Source organism: Aethalodelphis obliquidens, unplaced genomic scaffold (assembly GCF_003676395.1).
Source record: "Aethalodelphis obliquidens isolate GAN/ISIS:26980383/991018 unplaced genomic scaffold, ASM367639v1 scaffold48, whole genome shotgun sequence".
Classification (NCBI taxonomy): domain Eukaryota; kingdom Metazoa; phylum Chordata; class Mammalia; order Artiodactyla; family Delphinidae; genus Aethalodelphis; species Aethalodelphis obliquidens.
This window is the reverse complement of record NW_020837992.1, coordinates 2,078,319-2,098,317: the sequence shown is the minus strand read 5'-3', so window position 1 is coordinate 2,098,317 and position 19,999 is coordinate 2,078,319. Positions and strand designations below refer to the sequence as shown.

At 39.8% G+C, this 19,999-nt stretch overlaps 2 protein-coding genes across 5 annotated transcripts in view; both read left to right on the top strand.

Moving 5' to 3' along the window:
• The window catches only part of RBBP5 (RB binding protein 5, histone lysine methyltransferase complex subunit), a 35,626-nt gene extending 20,767 nt beyond the window's left edge, over nt 1-14,859 (top strand). The window contains exons 5-14 of one of the 4 annotated variants that reach the window (XM_027082739.1): nt 630-792; nt 1,990-2,099; nt 3,165-3,284; nt 3,373-3,526; nt 3,624-3,695; nt 4,333-4,450; nt 5,775-5,844; nt 6,589-6,818; nt 7,541-7,618; nt 13,233-14,859. In XM_027082739.1, coding sequence (XP_026938540.1) covers nt 630-792; nt 1,990-2,099; nt 3,165-3,284; nt 3,373-3,526; nt 3,624-3,695; nt 4,333-4,450; nt 5,775-5,844; nt 6,589-6,818; nt 7,541-7,618; nt 13,233-13,261 — 1,144 coding nt within the window. In that variant the 3' untranslated portion in view covers nt 13,262-14,859. Of the gene's footprint in view, nt 1-629; nt 793-1,989; nt 2,100-3,164; nt 3,285-3,372; nt 3,527-3,623; nt 3,696-4,332; nt 4,451-5,774; nt 5,845-6,588; nt 6,819-7,540; nt 7,733-13,232 lie in introns of those variants that run through there. The other 3 variants (XM_027082741.1, XM_027082738.1, XM_027082740.1) reach the window with 3 other exon arrangements.
• Nucleotides 14,860-15,433: 574 nt separating this feature from the next.
• TMEM81 (transmembrane protein 81) lies at nt 15,434-19,743 on the top strand. The gene has a single exon (XM_027082742.1). It carries the CDS (start codon nt 16,829-16,831, stop codon nt 17,612-17,614), a length of 786 nt encoding a protein of 261 aa, XP_026938543.1. The 5' UTR covers nt 15,434-16,828; the 3' UTR covers nt 17,615-19,743.
• Nucleotides 19,744-19,999: the final 256 nt, after the last annotated feature.

Below are 19,999 nucleotides of genomic sequence, written 5' to 3'. Positions count from 1 at the left end.
TTATAGTATATAGTTAAAAACTGGCCTATATTAATTAAGACTTCAGAAATGGGCAAAGGTAGAAATAAGTATAATAACTGTTCTTTACCTGGGGTTTTCCTCCAATTTGAATTTCTTTAGTAGGGGAAACGGTTCATTATGAAAACTATATTTAAGAAAAAGAGTTATCCATCATTCTATTACTGAGATATAACTATTTTCATTTCTCTAGGTTTTCTTTTAGGCAAGTTCTCTTTAAGTATAAAGCTTATTGTATAGTGCTTCATAACTCACAAAGCACTTACTAGCTCACAAAGCATTTGTCTATTAGATGTACGCAAATATGTATTTTTACATAGTTTTAATTGGTATTTTGCCTTTCACTTTATTTCATACATATTTTACCAGTTTGCTACATCTTCATATTTATTTTTAATAATTACATTTTATCTTGTCAAGGTAAGATCTCATAACTTTACTCAGTCATTTCCCTATTATTAGGAATTTAGAGTTTAGGCGTTTTCACTATTTTAAATATGCTTGGGCTGGGAGAGTTGATGAGGTAGTAGATAGGAATTACAGAAAAGAGCAGAGAGTCAGCCTTCTGATATCATAGCAACAGCCAATGTACTATTCATATTTTTAAACAGGAACAAGGTTCTCGTGTGTCCCATGAAATCTGCTCCTGTCATGTTGACCCTTTCAGATTCCAAACATGTTGTTCTGCCCGTAGACGATGACTCCGATTTGAACGTGGTTGCATCTTTTGATAGGCGAGGAGAATATATCTATACAGGAAATGCAAAAGGCAAGGTAAGCGTAGAAGCTTAGAAGCTGGTGAAATATGCATCAGTCATCCTGTACATTGGCTCATGGCTCATTTCATGTTTGCTTGTTCTTTCTCTGAAATTTCTTTTACCCCTTGACTAAGCATGCCTCCTGCCTGTGGTAAATATAGCCTATTTTTCTCTCATGCCTTAATAATTTCTGTTCTTTGGATTTAGAGCAGTCAGAGGTAATTTGACCTAGAGAAGGATGGGGGGCCTTTACTGGATGCTAGTAATGAAAGGCCATTACTAAATTATAAAATTTAAAAATCATATCATCAATGGAGTACTGCTGATAAAATGTCTGATATCTTGGTCTGCAAATATTGTATAATTTAGGCTAGCTTAATGTATTGTTTTGTGTACTAAGAAGTTGGATTTGATGAGCTTTAGGGTCCTTTTCAAGCTTATTAGAGTTTGAGTTCCAGTGCACTTTGATTTTTTTTTTTTTTTTTTTTTTTGGCTGGGACCGGGGGGGTTAGTACAGTTTCATGGCTGCTTTAGAGAGTGGCAGGTTTTTTTTTTTTATTGTGGTAAAATGCACTTAACGAAATTTACCGTCTTAACCATTCTTAAGTGTACAGTTCAGTGGTGTAAAGTACATTCACATTGTCGTGCAGTCATCACCATCGTTTATCTCCAGAGCTCTTTTCATCTTGCACTCACTTTGTACTTACTAAATAATAACTTGCTATTTCCTACTCCCTTTCACCCCTTAGAAACCATCATTCTACTTTCTATCTTTATGAATTTGGCTATTCTAGTACCTGTATAAGTGGACTCATCCAGTATTTGGTTTTTTTGTGATGGGCTTACTTCCCTTAGCATAATGTCCTTAAGATTCATTCATGTTGTAGCATGTGTCAGAATTTCCTTTCTTTTCAAGTTTGAATAATATTCCATTGTATGTATGTGTCACATTTTATCTGTTGATGGATACTTGGGTTGCTTCTACTTTTTGACTCTGGATAATGTTAAATATTATCTTCTAACAATAGGTTAAGACAGTGTCCTTTAATTGAAGAGGTAAAAGGCAATAGCAGTTGATCAAGTTGAATACATGGGAATAGAGATATTTATATTAATATTTTCACCCAGTCTTTGCCCAGCTTCAGAAACAGAAGTCAAATCTAATTACTGTAAGTTATCAGAATACTTATTATTTTTCTCTTTTAAACTTTAGATCTTGGTCCTAAAAACAGATTCTCAGGATCTTGTTGCTTCCTTCAGAGTAACAACTGGAACAAGCAATACCACAGCCATTAAGTCAATAGAGTTTGCTCGGAAGGGCAGGTAAGTGAGACCTGTCTTTTTAGAGACAGTTTTAAAAGTGAGTAGAATGCAAAAATACATTGAGATTCACAGTTTTTGTGTATATTATACTTATTTTTTTTTTTAAGTTTACTTAGAAAATAGTTATAGAAACTGTCACTATCTGGTTCTTAAGTTTATAAGATTTACTGCTTTGAGCCAGCAGTCACATCTTATTGGGAGGTTAACAGGCAGTTCCTTTACAGAAAAGATGTCTGAGTGGTCTGTGCATAGAACCAAAATGTCTGGCATATGGTAAACACTGGGTAAAAGTGAGCTGTTATATTATAATCAGAATTGATATCACAAATTCACATAGTAACTGAATATGCACTTTACTTACATAAAACCTATTTATTTACCCTTTTAATTTCAGATGTTTTTCTGATAAGTTTGATTACCCAGCTAGAAGTAGATTTATGTATCAACAGAAACAAGAAGAAAATAGGTTGTCAGTAAGAGAAGTAACAGTCATCCTATTTTGTATGGGAACCACCATACATACTTAGAGGACATTCATGTTCGAATTCTCTTGAAGCAAGAGACAGTGAAGTCTGTAAGAAGGTGGTAAAATAACTTGTGTTTTAGACAGGTTTCCAACACTCAGTGTTATCACAGTAAAAAATTGGGCAATCCAGAATGATATATTTAGTTTATTAACTCATTAAGAATATACTATATATAAAGCAGGCCAGAGGAATGAAGTATTTATATATATTTAACTGTAAGCTTGTGAATTCGGGAAACTGGTTTCAATTTAGAGGTTTTGGATTTTAGTCAAATACTGCTGATTAGTTTGTGCATCTAGGGTTCAGGGATTACACAGGAAGGGAAGTAAAGCGTTTTCTCACTTCACGCTATATTTTGGCTTGGAAGGTGACAAGTAGATATATCAGTGGTCTAGTCTATTACTTAGATTTTCGCTCAGTCTCTCCCTGATTTGTTAGTTGTCTTATGGTACTGTTCTAAGTAACTGGTAGCCATGGAAAATGTTAACAGGAACAGATTCTGACCTCTGGTGTTGATATTTTTTTATCTTTTCTGTAGTTGCTTTTTAATTAACACAGCAGATCGAATAATTAGAGTTTATGATGGCAGAGAAATCTTAACCTGTGGAAGAGATGGAGAGCCTGAACCCATGCAGAAACTGCAGGACTTGGTGAATAGGTATGTATCACAACCTAGAAGAATATGTGCTAATTCATGGCCTGGGGTCAGGTTCTGGTTCTATTTGGGTACTTTCTTTGTCCTTTAGGACCCCATGGAAGAAATGTTGTTTCTCTGGGGATGGGGAATACATAGTCGCAGGGTCAGCCCGGCAGCATGCCCTGTACATCTGGGAGAAGAGTATTGGTAACCTGGTGAAGATTCTCCATGGGACAAGAGGAGAACTCCTCTTGGATGTAGCTGTGAGTAGGATGAGAGGTTGCTGTTGTTACTTATGTAATACAGAAAATCTTGGATTCATCCTTAGAATTGATTTTTCTTTGCTTCATTAAAATTTAGTGGCATCCTGTTCGACCCATCATAGCATCCATTTCTAGTGGAGTGGTATCTATCTGGGCACAAAATCAAGTAGTAAGTATTTTTCTGGTTTAACTGCTTTGAAGCTAGATACCCTTTCCTTTTATCAAAGAACTTTACAAATAGTAAGCCCAAAATTACCTTATATACTTTCTTTTCCATATGATTCTTCTAATTAAATAGTTCAGTGCATCTAGTTTTGCTTTATTTTAATGGTAAGGTCTTGGTCCAAAGTCAATTTACCAGCTCTGTTTTCAGGGAGAAAATCTAGTGTACTTCCTGGTACGTTTTTCTGTTGCTCATCTGAGATAGAGTTTTCTTGTGCTTTTCTTATTTTCAGCTCAGTTAGCTTCTGTTTTACATCTTGGTTTTATTTTGAACACCTTTAATTATATTTGTAATCAGTGTACTCAGAAGAAAACTTAACATTTTACCTCAGAATTACATCTTAAAAAGATTAAAGAAGGCCGTTATTTATGAAAGAACTACAGTTAATACCATGGAATGTTTAAGATAGGAAATGCCTTAAGGTAATAAAACTGTAGACACCTAATTTTTATTATCTGCCAAATTTGATCTCAGAATTTTGAGTCTTGTTCATGGTCAGTCCTTTTATTTATATCATTAATGTCTAGGTTACAGACCGCTGCTTTCTCACACAGTTAAGTAGTATGTTTTGTTTGTGGCATAGGAAAATTGGAGTGCATTTGCGCCAGACTTCAAAGAATTGGATGAAAATGTAGAATATGAAGAAAGGGAATCAGAGTTTGATATTGAAGATGAAGATAAGAGTGAGCCTGAACAGACAGGTAATATTTCTCAATTGCAGGTAGTATTTCCCAAAGGAAAAATGATTGTTTTACTCAGTACTCATTCTTAATTTGTGTTGAAAATTCATTTCAGCACTTAGTCTAATTTTTTTTCCTAAGCTTACACAGTTTTGACAGTGTTTTTAGAATATTTATTTGTAAGGCATTGACTCAGGGTTTACATGGGCGTTCCTAGGGCTCAAGCAGCTCTCTTAACGTTTCACTTTGTATTTCCTGACTAATTGCAGATGATTAAATGAGGATTTGCATGGGGCACCTAACAAAGCCACCCACACACGCTGGGTGCTCAGCTGCTGTTTGCGTATTGTCACTCCTTTGTCAGTAAGATGAAGGTAAAGAGCATGGGCTCTGGAGTCAGACCGCCTTGGGCAGAATACTTATTCTTTAAACCTGAACTTCCTTTTCTGTAAAATAAGGATAACAATAGTACCTGCCTTTTAGGGTTGTGGGGAATAAATGAGATAATTCATGTAAAGGGCTCACTATAGTGTCTAGGCCATAATGAGCATTCAGATGTTCTCTTCTATTATGATTATGATCGTGATCATTGTTATTTTTATCTCTTGGCTTCTGAACTTCTAGATAGGAAGTTACTTGAGAATAAAGATTTCATTTTATAGCCCCATCGTTGTCTAAACACAGGGCTTTGCATCTGGCAGGGGTTTGTGTGTATGAATGCTTAATGTGCCCAGTTGGCACTGTCAGCTTGAGTAATTAATGCCACGGGTCATTGACTGCTGGGCCACTTGATGATGTCAGGAATCGGGGAATTGGGATTGAAATTAGTTCTCTCCAGCTTGAAAGTGCTGGTCCTCACTTTTGTGATATTAGATAACTTACATGCCTCCTGTGCCTTAGAAAGACCGTCAGGGCTGCAGTATATTCTGGATTGTATTCGTGTTATTGGACTGTGTTGTACGAAGCCTTCCCAAACTTCCGCAGAAGTTCTTTCTCCTTCCCATCTCCTTGGCACATTGCACAAACCTTTACTGCAGCACTTACTGTGCTACAGTAACAGGAACAGATTCTGGAACTGAAATTATCTGTGTGTATGTGTCTCCCCAGTTAGACTTCTAAAATTTTTACTGAAGAACCGTTCCCAACTTCCTGGGGCATTGCTCTATTCCCAGTGCCTAGCGTGTGGTGGAAATTCAGTAAATATTTGCAGAACGACTAAGTAAAACAAACTGTTTGGTTTTCCTCCTTTGTTTCTCCTGGATTTCAGTTTATGAAAACCATAAGCTATATGTAAAAAGCAGTTTTCTACTTCTTCTCACACCTCTGCTGTGTTTTTGTCCTGCAGGGGCTGATGCTGCAGAGGATGAGGAAGTGGATGTCACCAGTGTGGACCCTATTGCCGCCTTCTGTAGCAGGTGAGCTGCCGCTGAAGGCTGGGCCTGGGGTGCTCCTCCTCCTCAGTCTCTGGTTGTGCTGCTCAGTTCCCCGGCTCTTCCTTCAGGCCCATCTGCCTTTGACCTCAGAGATAACTCCTTTGGTGCGCAAGAAATCCCTTCCCTTCTCCCTTGATAGAAAAATCTTAAGGAAGTGAAATAATTTGTTTATGCCGTTTATTTTTACTACTGATTTTATTAATCGTGTTGTCTGATTTCCTTTTTTAAAAGTTTATTTATTTATTTTTGGCTGCGTTGGGTCTTCGTTGCTGCGCGCGGGCTTTCTCTAGTGGCAGCGAGCGGGGGCTACTCTTTGTTGTGGTGCGCGGGCTTCTCACTGCGGTGGCTTCTCTTGTTGTGGAGCACGGGCTCTAGGTGCATGGGCTTCAGTAGTTGTGGCACGTGGGCTTCAGTAGTTGTGGCTCGCGAGCTTTAGAGCACAGGCTCAGTAGTTGTGGCGCACGGGCTTAGTTGCTCTGCGGCATGTGGGATCTTCCCGGACCAGTGCTCGAACCTGTGTCCCCTGCATTGGTAGGCGGATTCTTAACCACTGTACCACCAGGGAAGCCCCTGTCTGATTTCTTTTTATTTGTCTTGGCTTTCTTGAAATTTTAGATCCATACATGTTGCTTATGGTTAGATGATTCTGCCCTAGAGGAAGGGTTCACGGTTTAAGCAACTTTCTCCTCTTTTTTCCTATCCCTTTTCTGATCCTGTTCCAAATAGTGATGAAGAGCTGGAAGATTCAAAGGCTCTATTATATTTACCCATTGCCCCTGAGGTAGAAGACCCAGAAGAAAATCCTTATGGCCCCCCACCGGATGCAGTCCAAACCTCCTTGATGGACGAAGGGGCTAGTTCAGAGAAGAAGAGGCAGTCTTCAACAGATGGGTCCCAGCCACCTAAGAAGAAACCCAAAACAACCAATATTGAACTGCAAGGAGTACCAAATGATGGTAAGAGCCACATTTTCTCTCCCTCGCCTGACAGAGGCCACTCTCTAGCACAATCTGGTAATTTCCTGTTTGGGTGATTTTCCCTTAAAGGAATTTTCCCATGAGTCTTTTTTATAGTGCTTTACAACTTTGTAATAATTTCATCTGCTTCACGTCTCTTTTAAAATGGGGAGATTCTGCCCTCAGTACTTTGCCTCAGATGACATACTTTAAGTCTGACATCTGGCTCAGTTTGTTTAAATACCCTACCTCTCCCCCAAGATTCTCATTAGGTAGTAAAGTACTAGTCAGACTTGGACAACCTTAATTCTTCCTACCTACTTTTACAGTCTGACTCTAGAAGCCTTTTTAATTACATGGTTGAGTCTGGCCTGTCGCGTACCAAAGCCCATTCCCTTTCTGCTCTCCCATGCCAGTGTGCACATGTGCATTCCTGTTGTGGCTTGTGTGATAAAGTGTCAGTGTGTCTTTGAGCTACCTTTTCCATTTAGAGCTGCTGTGGCTTCATATGAATCACATAGGCCATGTGGCCAAGGAACTATTTCTCATTTAATAGCCACACTTCTGTAGTTCATAATTAATAAACAAAACAAACTTTTCTTCTTGTATTAGTGGACCTGAGATGCAAGAGCAGAATTCTTTGCTCATGGATAGGTGGCATGGCACATACTCAGTTGGGGTGATGTGTGGATTTCTTTCTTTGCCTATCTGTCCTTTTACAGAAGTCCATCCACTACTGGGTGTGAAGGGGGATGGCAAATCCAAGAAGAAGCAAGCAGGCCGGCCTAAAGGATCAAAAGGTAAAGAGAAAGATTCTCCATTTAAACCGAAACTCTACAAAGGGGACAGAGGTTTACCTCTGGAAGGATCAGCGAAGGGTAAAGTGCAGGCGGAGCTCAGCCAGCCCTTGACAGGTAAGGACACATTGGGAGCACTGTCTGGCTTGCTTCGTGGCCTTGCTTTGTACAGCCCCTGACTCCGTTTAACTGCAGCATTTTTTCCTTCCTTCCCTCCTTTTCCCCAGTGGCAGATATTCTCTGAGTTTTAAACTACTGCTGAGGGCAGGCTAAACCAGATTTGGCTTAATTCAGTGGCTCTTAACCTTGGGTCTGTAACCAGGTTTCAGGGGATCTCCATTCCCTTGGTCTTATGCAAAATATTTTATGAATAATTTTGGGGGGAAGATGCCTGTACATTTCACTGGATTCCTGTAGGAATCTGTGACCTGAAAAAGGGTAAGAACCCCTGGTTTAATTCATTTTTTTAATCTGTGTTTGCTCCTAGGTTTTTTGTTTTGTCTCAAATGAAAGATCCAAACAGATAACCAGAAATACGAACTTCTTTGTACAGCCCTTGACCATTTAACTGTAGCATCTTTTTTCTCTCTCTTCAAATTGTTCAAATCCCAGAGGTGGTGTTTTTCTCTCTTTCGGTAGTCTAGAAGCAGTGATGGAGTTGTTTGTAGTACCATCATGTTAAGGAAGAAGATGAGGTGTTTTGTTTTTTCAAACAGGAGATTACCAAAAAGACAAACTTTGTAGCTTCTTAACACCTAAGCCTCTTGAAACTTACTGTTTTCTCACTTCTATATAATTGAGGGATTTTTATTGGAGGATGGAGAACAGTTTCAATTTCCAGTCAAATACTTGTGAATCTAGGCTAAATGGTCTTTTGTTTGGAAAATAGTAAGCAAACTCAAGTTCATTTCTGCTCAAATATTGTTGGGCTTTGGAAACTTTTTGTTTTGTTTTATATTTAGGCACTGCTTTAGTTAATACATTACTCTCAGTTTTCTGTGGCTAGGTCAGTAGATTCAGAGGCAGGACTAACAAAATATCAGCGTTTGTGTTTAGGGGTTTTTTTTCCCCACTTTAAAATTTTAATTGTGTTAATCCAAATGTGATGATATGCAAAACAGAGTTCCTTAAGCCAGTTAATCATTGTGAACATGAATTCTCTTCTGCAGAGAAGCTGAAACAGACTCAATTAGTCATCATTTTGAGTATTCCCCCTCAAGTTCACTAGATTTAGACTTTCATAGTCCAACACCATACCATTGGAGCACTAGCATTTTTTTTTCCCAGCAACAATATTTATGGTACTCCACCGATAATCAGTTACCATCTCCACATTCAGTCCACTTAGGGCCATGTCTGTATATTTTTAAAAATAGCCTGGAAGAGTTATATGGACATTGCCAGCAAAGATTGCATGTCAGTAATTGACTAATGTAAATAAAAACCATCCTTCCATAACCCACTTCTTGCATAAGCAGATGCCACTATAGAAGAAACAATTTGAAGTTCAAATAGATTTCCCTGGCCCCAAGAGCTGAAATGCTTCAGGGTGATTTCAAATGTAGGCAAACATATTGAATTAATTGAAATACTCTAAGACATACTTTCCCAGCATCTTCAGAATCTATCTGTAAGTAATCATTCGCTTTTTAATACTAAGTGTATGGCAAATAAACCATTTGAAGTTTTTAAAAACTAAAATTTTCTCTCTATAATACAGTGATTTCAACTTTTAATTATAGCTGATATGATCACTAACAGTTACTAAATATTTTTGACATTTCTCAAATTGGGTTTTTGTCAAAGGTACCATGAAGTACTGTTACATTTTACAGCTTAGAGTATAACAGTAGTGGTATTTTTTAGCTATGCTTCAAAAACATGTAAATGAGATGTTAGAAAGTTTACTTAGAAAGTTTACTTAGCCGTAAAGGAATGGGCCTTTTTATTCCCTGAAGTTTTCAAAATACTGCATTGAAATTTTGATCTGTGTGTGAAATACATAGTGTTTGTACATGTCAGCATTTCAAAACTCCTTCTAGCAAGACTGGATATCGTTATCAATGGCCTATTAGAAGTTTATTCCCACTCACTCAGCTGACAAGGTTAAAAAAGGTACCGACCTCGTTAAAGGCTAGAACCTGTGTCTTGAAACAGCAGGGTGCTTCAGACTGGATTTTTATTTTCTTCATTATTGTTATCAGGGACTTGAGTTGGTCAGCCTTAAATGGAGGCAGTTATTTTAACGGCTTCACCCTTTGAAAGGACTAGAGGAGACTTACATAACAAGGCCAGGGTGATGATACGCTTTCTGACACCACACAGACAAAACAACTGTCTAGATTACTGCAAACATTTCACCAACTTCTCATGATTATCTGCATCGCATACTTCCCCGTGTAACCTCTACTTCCTTCTTCCCATCTTCTTCTTCTCTTGCCTTGGTTCCTTGGCCTTTTCCTGAATGGAAATCTCCAAAACTGAAATGGCCAGATCAAACTCCCGAGTGTGCTGAGGAGCAGGATCATTAAGAAACCTCAAAAAAGGCATTGTGGTTTAGTCCTGACACTTCCTCAGAAGGGCTTTTAGCCACTAGCTGCAGTGTGGTTTGGGTCTTTATGAAGGCTGTGAGTCTGGGGGAGAGTGCTGAAACTGAGTATCATATAGCGCGCCATTAGAAGTCTCAGTTTCAGGACAACCTGTCATACCTTTTGTGTGGGTTTCTTCGGGCGAGGGTGGTGCTTCATCCAATACCATTTTCAGCTTGGAGGGCCCAGAGCAGGCAGAGGCTGGCTGACACATGCTGTTCATTTTCACATAGCTCCCCCAGGCCTCTGAGGTAATAAAAACTTTATGTCTCACGTTCTTCCACACCTTGGAGAGTTTCAGTAAAAAGCAGCATGCTGTCACTGTGGATTTTCCACCAGATATTAAGAAATGAATCCTGATCCTCAGTGGCTGAGGCTGAACCATCTTGAAAGATTAGTTCAGTCTGATGGGTGTATTTATAGATTCAGTGCTTTGTGGACCTCCCCGCAAATGCCCTGCTTTTGCATTAGAGCCAAATCATTTGAAGGCAGATTGTAGGTGTAGGCTACTGCTCAAGTTAGATAAATGCCAGCTGTTTGTTAATATCTGCAATTCATCAGTTACTGAAGAAACTGTTCAGTAAGCCCTGATAGGCCTGACAAAGCTGCTATAGTCTGTTGCATGTTGCAACAGGAGATTATGCATTTCAGGCGACAGTTGGAAGACACATAGACCGCCAATAGAAGTAATCTAGCCATCTGGAATCTGAGGCTGTAGAAAATTCTTCCCTATCAAACAGCTCATCAGTATTGAACAGTACCAGTGGACTCACATCCACGAAGACACACTTTCTGTGATGAGGGAGGACCCATCAGTGAAGCTTAAGGGTAACCCTGAGCCGGGGACTTTTCAGAAAGTCCAGATCGACATAGCACCATCTATCAGATTCCCCCTGGTTACCTTATTAGATACTCTGCAGAGGACAGTCCTCAGGATCGAAACTTGAGATGTGAGCAGAGCCACCAGTGTCCCGGTTGCCCTGTGACCGCTCAAAGATTGCCCTAGAAGTAGGGCTTCTTGGCAGTAAACACCCTCGGTAGCAAGTGTGACAAAGTTGTGGTCTGTCACATATGTGGTCTAAAGGCCTTGTGGGTTGGTGGGCATGAAGGGAATGGTCTGTTGAGGCCAAACTGAGCAGAGGTGCCACTTCTGGGGGCCGACAGGCCCCGCGCTGATTTCCCTGCCTTTGGCTGCACCACTGCCCTCCTGGTGCTGGCCCCCCACCCTGGGCCTCTGAACTATGTTCTGTTCACTTGCTGAATCTGATTGTTTTAAATGATTGGTAGGGGCTTCCCCCCCCCTTTTTGAAAAATGATCAGTCTCTCAAAGACTAATTTATGAATTCCTGCTAAAATCATATTTTTAGATGGCTAGTTGGGTATTCTCATTCTGTGTGGTCTTATTAGCTGACTAAGGTAATGTTTGAAAATTAAGTGTTTTCTTAAGCCACCCTGGCTTGGCTGCTTTGGGGAGGTACCAATAACAGCTGTTTACCATTAGCTGAATTTTTCTTAAGTTATATTTTCTTAATTATATTATATTACTGGAGATTTCTGTCATGTTGCGGGTAAATAATACTTGGGGCAGATTTTTAAGTAGCCTGGAGATCTTCTGCTTTGTTGCTGTTGCTGTGTATCTTATCTTGCTCACAGACTTGCTTGCTCTGGTATTGGTTTGTTGCCTGATGCCTCAACAAGCTTTGTTTTTGGTCTGTTCACAGGAAAGAGAGCGATTAAAGAAAAAACATTAACTGACCTCAGATAATCAGTATAATGATGTAGCTCATTAGTCATCTTGAGTGCCCATTATTAATGCAAGCCACTTTTTCCTCTCATGAGTTAGGCTTAAAATGTCAATGTTGTCTTTTTTTAAACTGTTAAACTAGATTGGTCAGGGTACCTGTGGAAACAGTCAGAGAAGCTAGCCTTAAAGTGTTAAAGGCCTGTTACTGAGCCCTGTGGAGTAGATTCTTTTATCTCATGATTTTTAAAAAAATCAATTCAAGAAGTTAATTATTATATTTTATGTTGAAAGATCTGAAAAACAGATGCTTAAATATACTTTTTATCTTACTGAACTATATAAAGTTTAAATTTGATTTTTAACATGTAGCATCCAGGAGAGTTTGTATCTCATAATTTCAGTCTCTTCTCAGGCAAATTGGAATTTATTTTTATTGCCAGTTTTCATCTGTGCTTGAACTTATTTAAAATCAGGTTAAAAGCAAGGTTTATAAATGGGTACTTTTTTTTTTTTTTTTTTTTTACAACTTGGGCAATTATTTTTAACTATTTTACCTTCAAGTGGAATGTTCTTCCCCATTCCAGATGACACTGGGAGGACTTTCTTCACCTTGATCTCTTTTTACACTTCCTAGTTAATATTTCACAGCAACCCATTTAAGGATGTCCCTCAGAGATTGAACAGCTTCTATGGAGTAATCAGGGAAGTGTTCATTTGATTTTACTATTTAGGATTTTATTTATTGATCAGTTGTTGGCGCATAGAAATGCCAACAGTAGTTTTCATTAACATTTCACCATATTTGGGATTCTGAGGAGCTGAGAGTATCATTTAAGGAACAAGGGTGTTTGGAAAAGGGTTTGTTGCTCACCTTTAATCATTTAGTGGCGAATTAGTTTAGTATATGAAAGATTGAAAGAGGCAGTAGTACCCTAGAATTTCCTTTCCTCTACTTAACTGCACTTTTTGGAATGTGAAGCATTGTATGTTAACACCTTGGAGAATGGTTAGAAGCTTGGAAAATGTGTAGAAGTCTGATCATTTTGCCTTTTTTTCTCCCTTTGGGGCAGTGCTGAGAAAAGTACTGAGGGAGGGGGTGGGGTTTGGATTATTTGTTGCTTCAGTAAAGAGTAATTGGGAGTTGGAGTTGGTTTTAACTTAAAGGGGGGAAGTTCTTAGCCCATGTGTGCTTGTAATGCATCATCCAGCATCTGTATTTGTGTTCTTGAGAGTAACTGGTCTAAGTTGATGCTAAAAGAAATCTTTTTATGTCTCATCTCTTTAGCAGGGGGAGCGATCTCAGAACTGTTATGAAGGCCCTTGAAGTTCTTTGTTCTTCCCTACTTTGCCATCGTGTGGCCTCTGGACACTGTGGTCAGTCATTTGAGATTGACTTTAATTTAAAACAAAGGCCTCTGTCTTCCACCCAGGAGGTGGAAGGAGTGAATTTTATGTTTGAATGAAGAATTGAATTAAGGAAGAAGAATATATGTCCCCTTCCCTTTCAAGCATAAGTCCAAATAGGCTCTCAGGAATGAGGATTTGTGAAGACATCAAACAGGAGTTTTGACTCATTTAAACTTTAATGCTTGTTATGTTGCTGGAGAAGAGATTCCTGTTTTGCTTGTCTGTCTTTACTGTACCCAGCACCATTTCGGCCTGTCATTTCCTATCTCCTACTTTCCTTCCCTCCACAGTGCACGTCCTTGAGTGACTTGTTCTTATCTGTAATTTTGCTGCCTGTATCCTAGAAAAACGTCTGTTGCACATTCTTTCTTCCATTTTTAAACTTACCCACTCACCAGATACCTCCTATATTTCCATATTGTATTACAAAGATGGGCAGAAAAGAAAGTGCTGGAAAGATTTCAGATTTTCCAAAAGGAAAGAAAGATAAGAAAGGCCCCCTCTTTGTTCACATACTGTAACATTTTGCTCCAGAAGTTGAGCTATAAGAGAGTCAGGTTTTTCTTTGTATCCTTTTCATTGCATGGTTTCCTCCAGTATTGGTTCATTCTCATTAATCATGGTTTTTGAAGATAGCTAGTTCATTTGTCTCCAGCAAAGAATCATCAGTAGTTTATATTGCTTTACCTGTACTGGCTTCCAGAGCCAGAAACAAACCGAGGTGTCTCTCAGCAGACTTCTTTTTTGCTGGGGGTGGGGGAATCTATGCAAGGACTAAAATAAAACCGTCCAAAATCAAAGCAATGACAACACAGTTCAAATCAAAAAATCTAAGCACCTTTTTTTTTTATCATTGCTCGTGGACATCTGTCCTTCCCATCAGTCATTGCATTTCCCCTCCTTGTATCCACACCCCTTTTCCTTCCTACATGTTTCCAGTCACTTCCTTTCTGTGAAAGGTTGCTTAGCTTTTTAAAAAAAAATTTTAATTTTTGCTTTTGCTGTTCTTTGTATAAAAAGTAGCAGATTGGATGGATGTGTACACTAGGTGTTTGAAATTCTCTGAAAATCCAGAGTGAAGAAACCAGGTGTGGAGGGAGGGGCCTCTCCAGCCTCTCTTGAGCAGAGCTTTGAGCTGCCTGGAAGTGCTTAATCTGGATCATCATTTTCACAGTATTTTCAAAGGAGAGTTAAACACTGTGCTTGTTGGGAAATCTCTGTCAGTTGGTGGTTGCTCCGATAGGTAGCCAAACGAGGTGATTACCTTTTGGATTTTAGCATAGAAATCAAAGTAGAACACATCAACAAGAGCCTCTTCCATTCCATCTTTAGAACCAAAACGTTCAGTAGTTGAAGCAAGAGCTCTCCCTGAGTCAGTGGCAAAATGTCTATATTTTTAGATGCCACTGCTTTTTCCTCAGATGCTCATTTTGTGAATTTCATTTCCTATTTCATATTAGACCAGTGGTTGAGATTGGTAGGTGGGTCACTAGACATGTTTTTGTTTTGCAGACATTATTTCCATTTTGTTTCTCTTTGTACTGTACAGTGCAGTAGTATGCAAACTGTGTGATACAAGAGGTTTCTGCCTTATTTCCACATGCAGAGTAGCTGGGGGTCCTCTGCCTGAGCATTGGGATGTTCAAGCTCTGTCCACCTCCTAAACCGGCTACTGAGAAAGTCAACTTCAGCCCTGTCAGAGTGTCTCTGGCAGCAGCTCCTAATAATTATTTATGCTTTTGGAATTTGTTTCAGCTCCTAAAACCTTCTGTCTATTTCAGTTTGATTTTCTCGATTTGTAATATGCATATTCTTTTTCCCTTTTGTCACCTGCCCACCCCCCAGTGTTTTGTTTTCTAATGTTCTGTAGTTTTGTACGAGATGAGACTTAGCCTTGGGTACTTCTTGCTGAAGCTTTAATGCTTTGTAAATAAAACCTGATGTTTATTAAAGAACAGGTGTAGGTGTGTGTTTGTAGACACTGATCACTTCTGAAAGTCACCGGCCACTTCACTCTGTACAACAGAAAATGCAGCTTACTTTGTTGATATTAGATCTTCTCCGTGTAGAAATAACAGCTGGAAGGGCTAAGGAGTGGCCAGGTAGTCCAGATACCTGCCTTTGGACAAGAATATAAAGAAACAATTCAAGCAAAAAGTTAGTGAAAAAAGGATCATGTAGGAATGCCCTCTCTTCCAATTCCTTAGCTCAGTAAGTGTATAACTACTCTGTAGAGGCCTCAGTGCTAGGAGACATTGTGGAGCTTACAAAAACTCTTGCCAGGAAGTTCCTGCCTTCCAAGGACCTTTCTTAAAGTGTAAGTACAGATAAATTCCTCTTCATTAGCACTTTTTCTCCCTAGATTAAATAGCCTTGAAATCCATCGAATACTTATTGTCTCCTAAAGAATAAGATGTTTCATAAAGTCTATTTAAGTCTTTGATTTTAATCATCTCCAAATCTGAGTGTCTACTTATTAATCCTGTTATGTGACTGAGAATCTTTTTTGACATCATAGCTGTTGCATAGCAACTTTGACCCAAGTGAATGATGAGCTCCTTTCTCGTTCTATGGGGTTGGGGGGACTGGACTGAGAGTCAGGAAGAATTATATATCCTCTCCCCCAGAATATATCTTCGGTACCCTTAGGAAGGAAGAGTGCCTAGAAGTGGGAGAGGAGCTGCATTTAACATCGCCTGTCTTGCTGCTAAGCATTGATTCTAAAAGCCCATTTGGCCCTTGCCTTCGTGAATTTTCATTTCTTTTTAAAATTCCTTACACACTTTACAAAGTGTTTTCATGTACAGTTTATCACTTTTGATGCTCAAAGTGACCTTCCTGAAATAGGCAAGGAGGTCTTAATTTACAAAGGAGGAAACAAATTCAGGAAGGGTAAATCACTTGCCTCTCAGTCCAGAGTTCTTAATCCTTTTTATAGAAGGTTTAGGAGCATTTAAAGTTAATAATAACTTAATTCAAGTTAATCCTCTCTTTTTTTTTTTTAGACTTGGTATTTGATTTCTTATTTGGGCAGATTTAGCTGGTATTTTGAAACCTTTGAATTCAGAGCCTACAATTTGGAGGGGAGGGGAAAGGGTGAGGAATGGTATAGCCTTACTATACATTGAGGTAATTTGGAAATTCACTTCAGCTTCTGAAGTCTTTTCATCTTTGTTTCCCAAGAGGTGGACTTAAATGCATTAAAAGGATGGGAAAAGAATGAAGACTGGTAAGGTGGTTGTTAACAAGTAGTGATAGTAAAGCAACAACCTTGTGACATTTTTTCTGCCGTGTGGCCTCACCTGTTAATAAGGACTGGACTTTTATTAAGTTGTATTGTTTTATTGACAATGCATGCATCATATCTTTCGACTTTGAAGGCTATCTCATGTCGAAGGAATTAAATTACGTTGCGGAGGATTTAGCTGGAACACGTTGGGTGTTGGCTGAGGGTGGTGAAATGCCTACTACGACATGAAGACTTTGGCCACTAGTTTCATCCTTGGGAACCTGGTGTTGGCCTTCTATCTCCCTTTGGTGGTGACTTTACCTAAAACACTGGCCATTCCTGAGAAACTGCAAGAAGCTGTGGGGAAAGTTATTGTCAATGCCACAACCTGTACTGTCACCTGTGGCCTTGGCTATAAGGAGGAGACCGTCTGTGAGGTGGGCCCTGATGGAGTGAGAAGGAAGTGTAAGTCTCAGCGCTTGGAATGTCTGACCAACTGGATCTGTGGAATGCTCCATTTCACCGTTCTCATAGGGCAGGAATTTAAGCTGAGCTGTCTGAGTTCAGACATCCTGGAGGTTGGACAGGAAGCTTTCCGATTCACCTGGAGACTTGCTCGGGGTATCATCTCAACTGATGATGAAGTCTTCAAACCCTTCCGAGCCAGTTCCCACTTTATAAAGTTTCAGTCCGCTCAGGAGTATGACTCTGGGACCTACCGGTGTGACGTGCAGCTGTTAAAGAACTTGAGACTTGTCAAGAGGCTCTATTTCGGGCTGAGGGTCCTTCCTCCTGACTTGGTGAACCTGAATTTCCATCAGTCCCTTACTGAGGATCAGAAGTTAGTAGATGAGGGCCTGGAAGTGAATCTGGACAACTATTCCAGGCCTCAGCGCCCACCGTGGAAAAAGAAGGTGACCATAGCTGTGGGGATAGGAATTGCCAGTGGTGTGACTGGTGGCGTGTTGGTGAGCATCGCCCTGTGCGGTGCACTGAGGGTGATCCACAGCAGTGCCATCCTTGAGACCTGACAAACCTTGCTGCCGAAGGGCTGGCTGCTCAGGAAGCCAAACTAGCTTTTCAGGGGAGTGTTCTGCCTGCCGGATTGTGGATTAACTAAGGGGGGGGGCTTCCACTACCACAGGAGTGAGTGGGGGTTGTGAGGCGGGGCAACATCATGGTAGCTGTGGGCAATATTCCCTAACTCTGTGTCCCAGATGGATCTCTTCCAGATCTTCCCTGCCCACTAGGTACCCAGGAAACCTGACTGCAGGCATCTCCCTGCTCCTGGGAAGAGTTCTGTCTTCCAAGTTTGCATTCATTTTCTACCCTTTACAACTTGTATGCCTCCCTACCTTGATCTCCCTTCCGAGCAGTATAATCGTGTAGAAGGACATATAGCTTTTCTAGTGAAAGTGTTTTTTTCCTCTTCAATAAAAACAATTCCCAGTAGCTGTATGGAAACCTAACCTTTTCTGCCCTTTAGTTTAAAATTTCTTGCAGTTGTTTAAATTGTCCCATAATCAGTCTGGTTTGGGGTTAAACTTACACCAGCGTTTTTAGAATAGACATTGAACATATCGCTTTGTTGGGGGCATGTGCCCATGTGTGGCAGAGCCGAGGGTGTTAGTAATGACTTCTGACTCAGGTATGTAAGAGACAGTCACTAAATGTTAATAAATTATTTGCACCCCTTATACACTCCCAGGTGAAACCTTTGTGCTCAGTGCTAAGTTGAATTCCTGGTGAAACACTGGATTCTTCAGCTGGTAGATTGCCCCTGAACAGTTCCTAGGCTTGCTCCCTGTTCCTGTCCTTCTAGCTCTTTCAGTGCCCTGAAGCTTGTGCTGCTGGAGGTTTCTTACAGCAGCCAAGGCCCCGTAACGGAGGACTAGTACCTTCCTTCCTCAACAGGAAAACCAATCTTAAGACCTTCAGAGGCCATTCAGACTGTGTCTGAGATAATTGCCTTGGCTTGTGGAACTATCAGGGAAATTGCTCTTGGGCCGCCAGCTGAGCTAATTCTATATGAGATAATTAGCATTTCTTCCCCTCACTTTTTTCTCAGCACAGAGGAAGTAGCAGAAACAAGACTTGGACCAGTGGTTATCTTCTCTGGCCGTGTGTCTGAATCACCCGAATGAGCTTTTGAAAAATAAGATTCCTGAGCCCTAACCTGAGGATGCTAATTCAATTTAAATTATGACCAGTGGATCTCTGTTATTTCTTCTATTTTATATATAAAAATAAAGTCCAACCCATAGAAAAGTTGAAAGAAAGGTTTGATGACATCCACAGACCCTTTAACTGGATTCACCGATTGCAAATGTTTTGCTCCAGTTCTCTTCCTCTCTAAATACATATTGATTTTATGTGAAGCACTTGAAAGCTAGTCACAGACATTGTGACCTTTTACCCCTAAATCATGTATGCATCTCCTAATAAGGATGTTCACCTGTATAACTACAATGACTTCATCACACTAACAGTTTCCTAATCTTACAAATAGTTGATACTTCGTTTCTCCCAATTTCTAAAATCTTAGAACTTTTAACTTGATGTTTGATCTAGGATCAAATGAAGGTTCACGTATTACATTTGATTATTATTTCTCTTAAGTCTTATTTTACAACAGATCCCCTACTTTTCTTTTTTTCATGACATTCATATTGAAGAGGCCATTTGTCTTGCATAGTGTCCCACAATTATTTCCTCATGAGTAGATTCCTGAGGAATGAATCTTAAACATTTTTGACAAGAGCCCAGCGAAAATAATATGTACTTATTGCATGACCTCGGGAGGCACAACGTCAGGGTGACCCATGGTTGATGCTAAGCTTGATCGTTCGGTTAAGGTGGTGACTGCCAGATCTCTCCAGTGGTGGACCTGTATATGTTTTCCTTTTGTAATCTGTGGGGTGATGCTTTGTGATTATCTGGTTTCTAAAAAACGTTCACAAGCGTTTTAGAATCCATTCATGGTCTTTGCCTTATTATTACGTGCTGGGGATTGCAAAATGATGGATTCTTTAAATTCATTTTTGTATTTATTACCCTGCATTTTTCTGTAAAGAAATGCTATTCTTTTTATTCTTCTGACGTTTCAATGAATTCTCTTTTATATTCAGTGAATTATATATAATCCATTACTGTTGTCATATTTTTGATGTTCAGATTGTTCCCAGTTTTGGCCAGAAGTCCCTTCAAGCCAACTCCTTTGTCCTTTTGGTGTGGTCCCACTTGACTTTGAGCATGTCCTTGCATGGTAGTGTTGCAGCTGGAAAATGTGACTAGAAATTCAAATTCTTTTGGTTGTTGTGAAGAGAGGCTAGAGGCACCTTCTCACCAGGTGGGGGTCACTATGTCTCCGCGGGGAGAAGACTTCCCTTTGGTACTGCTGAGTCAGTACAGGTATC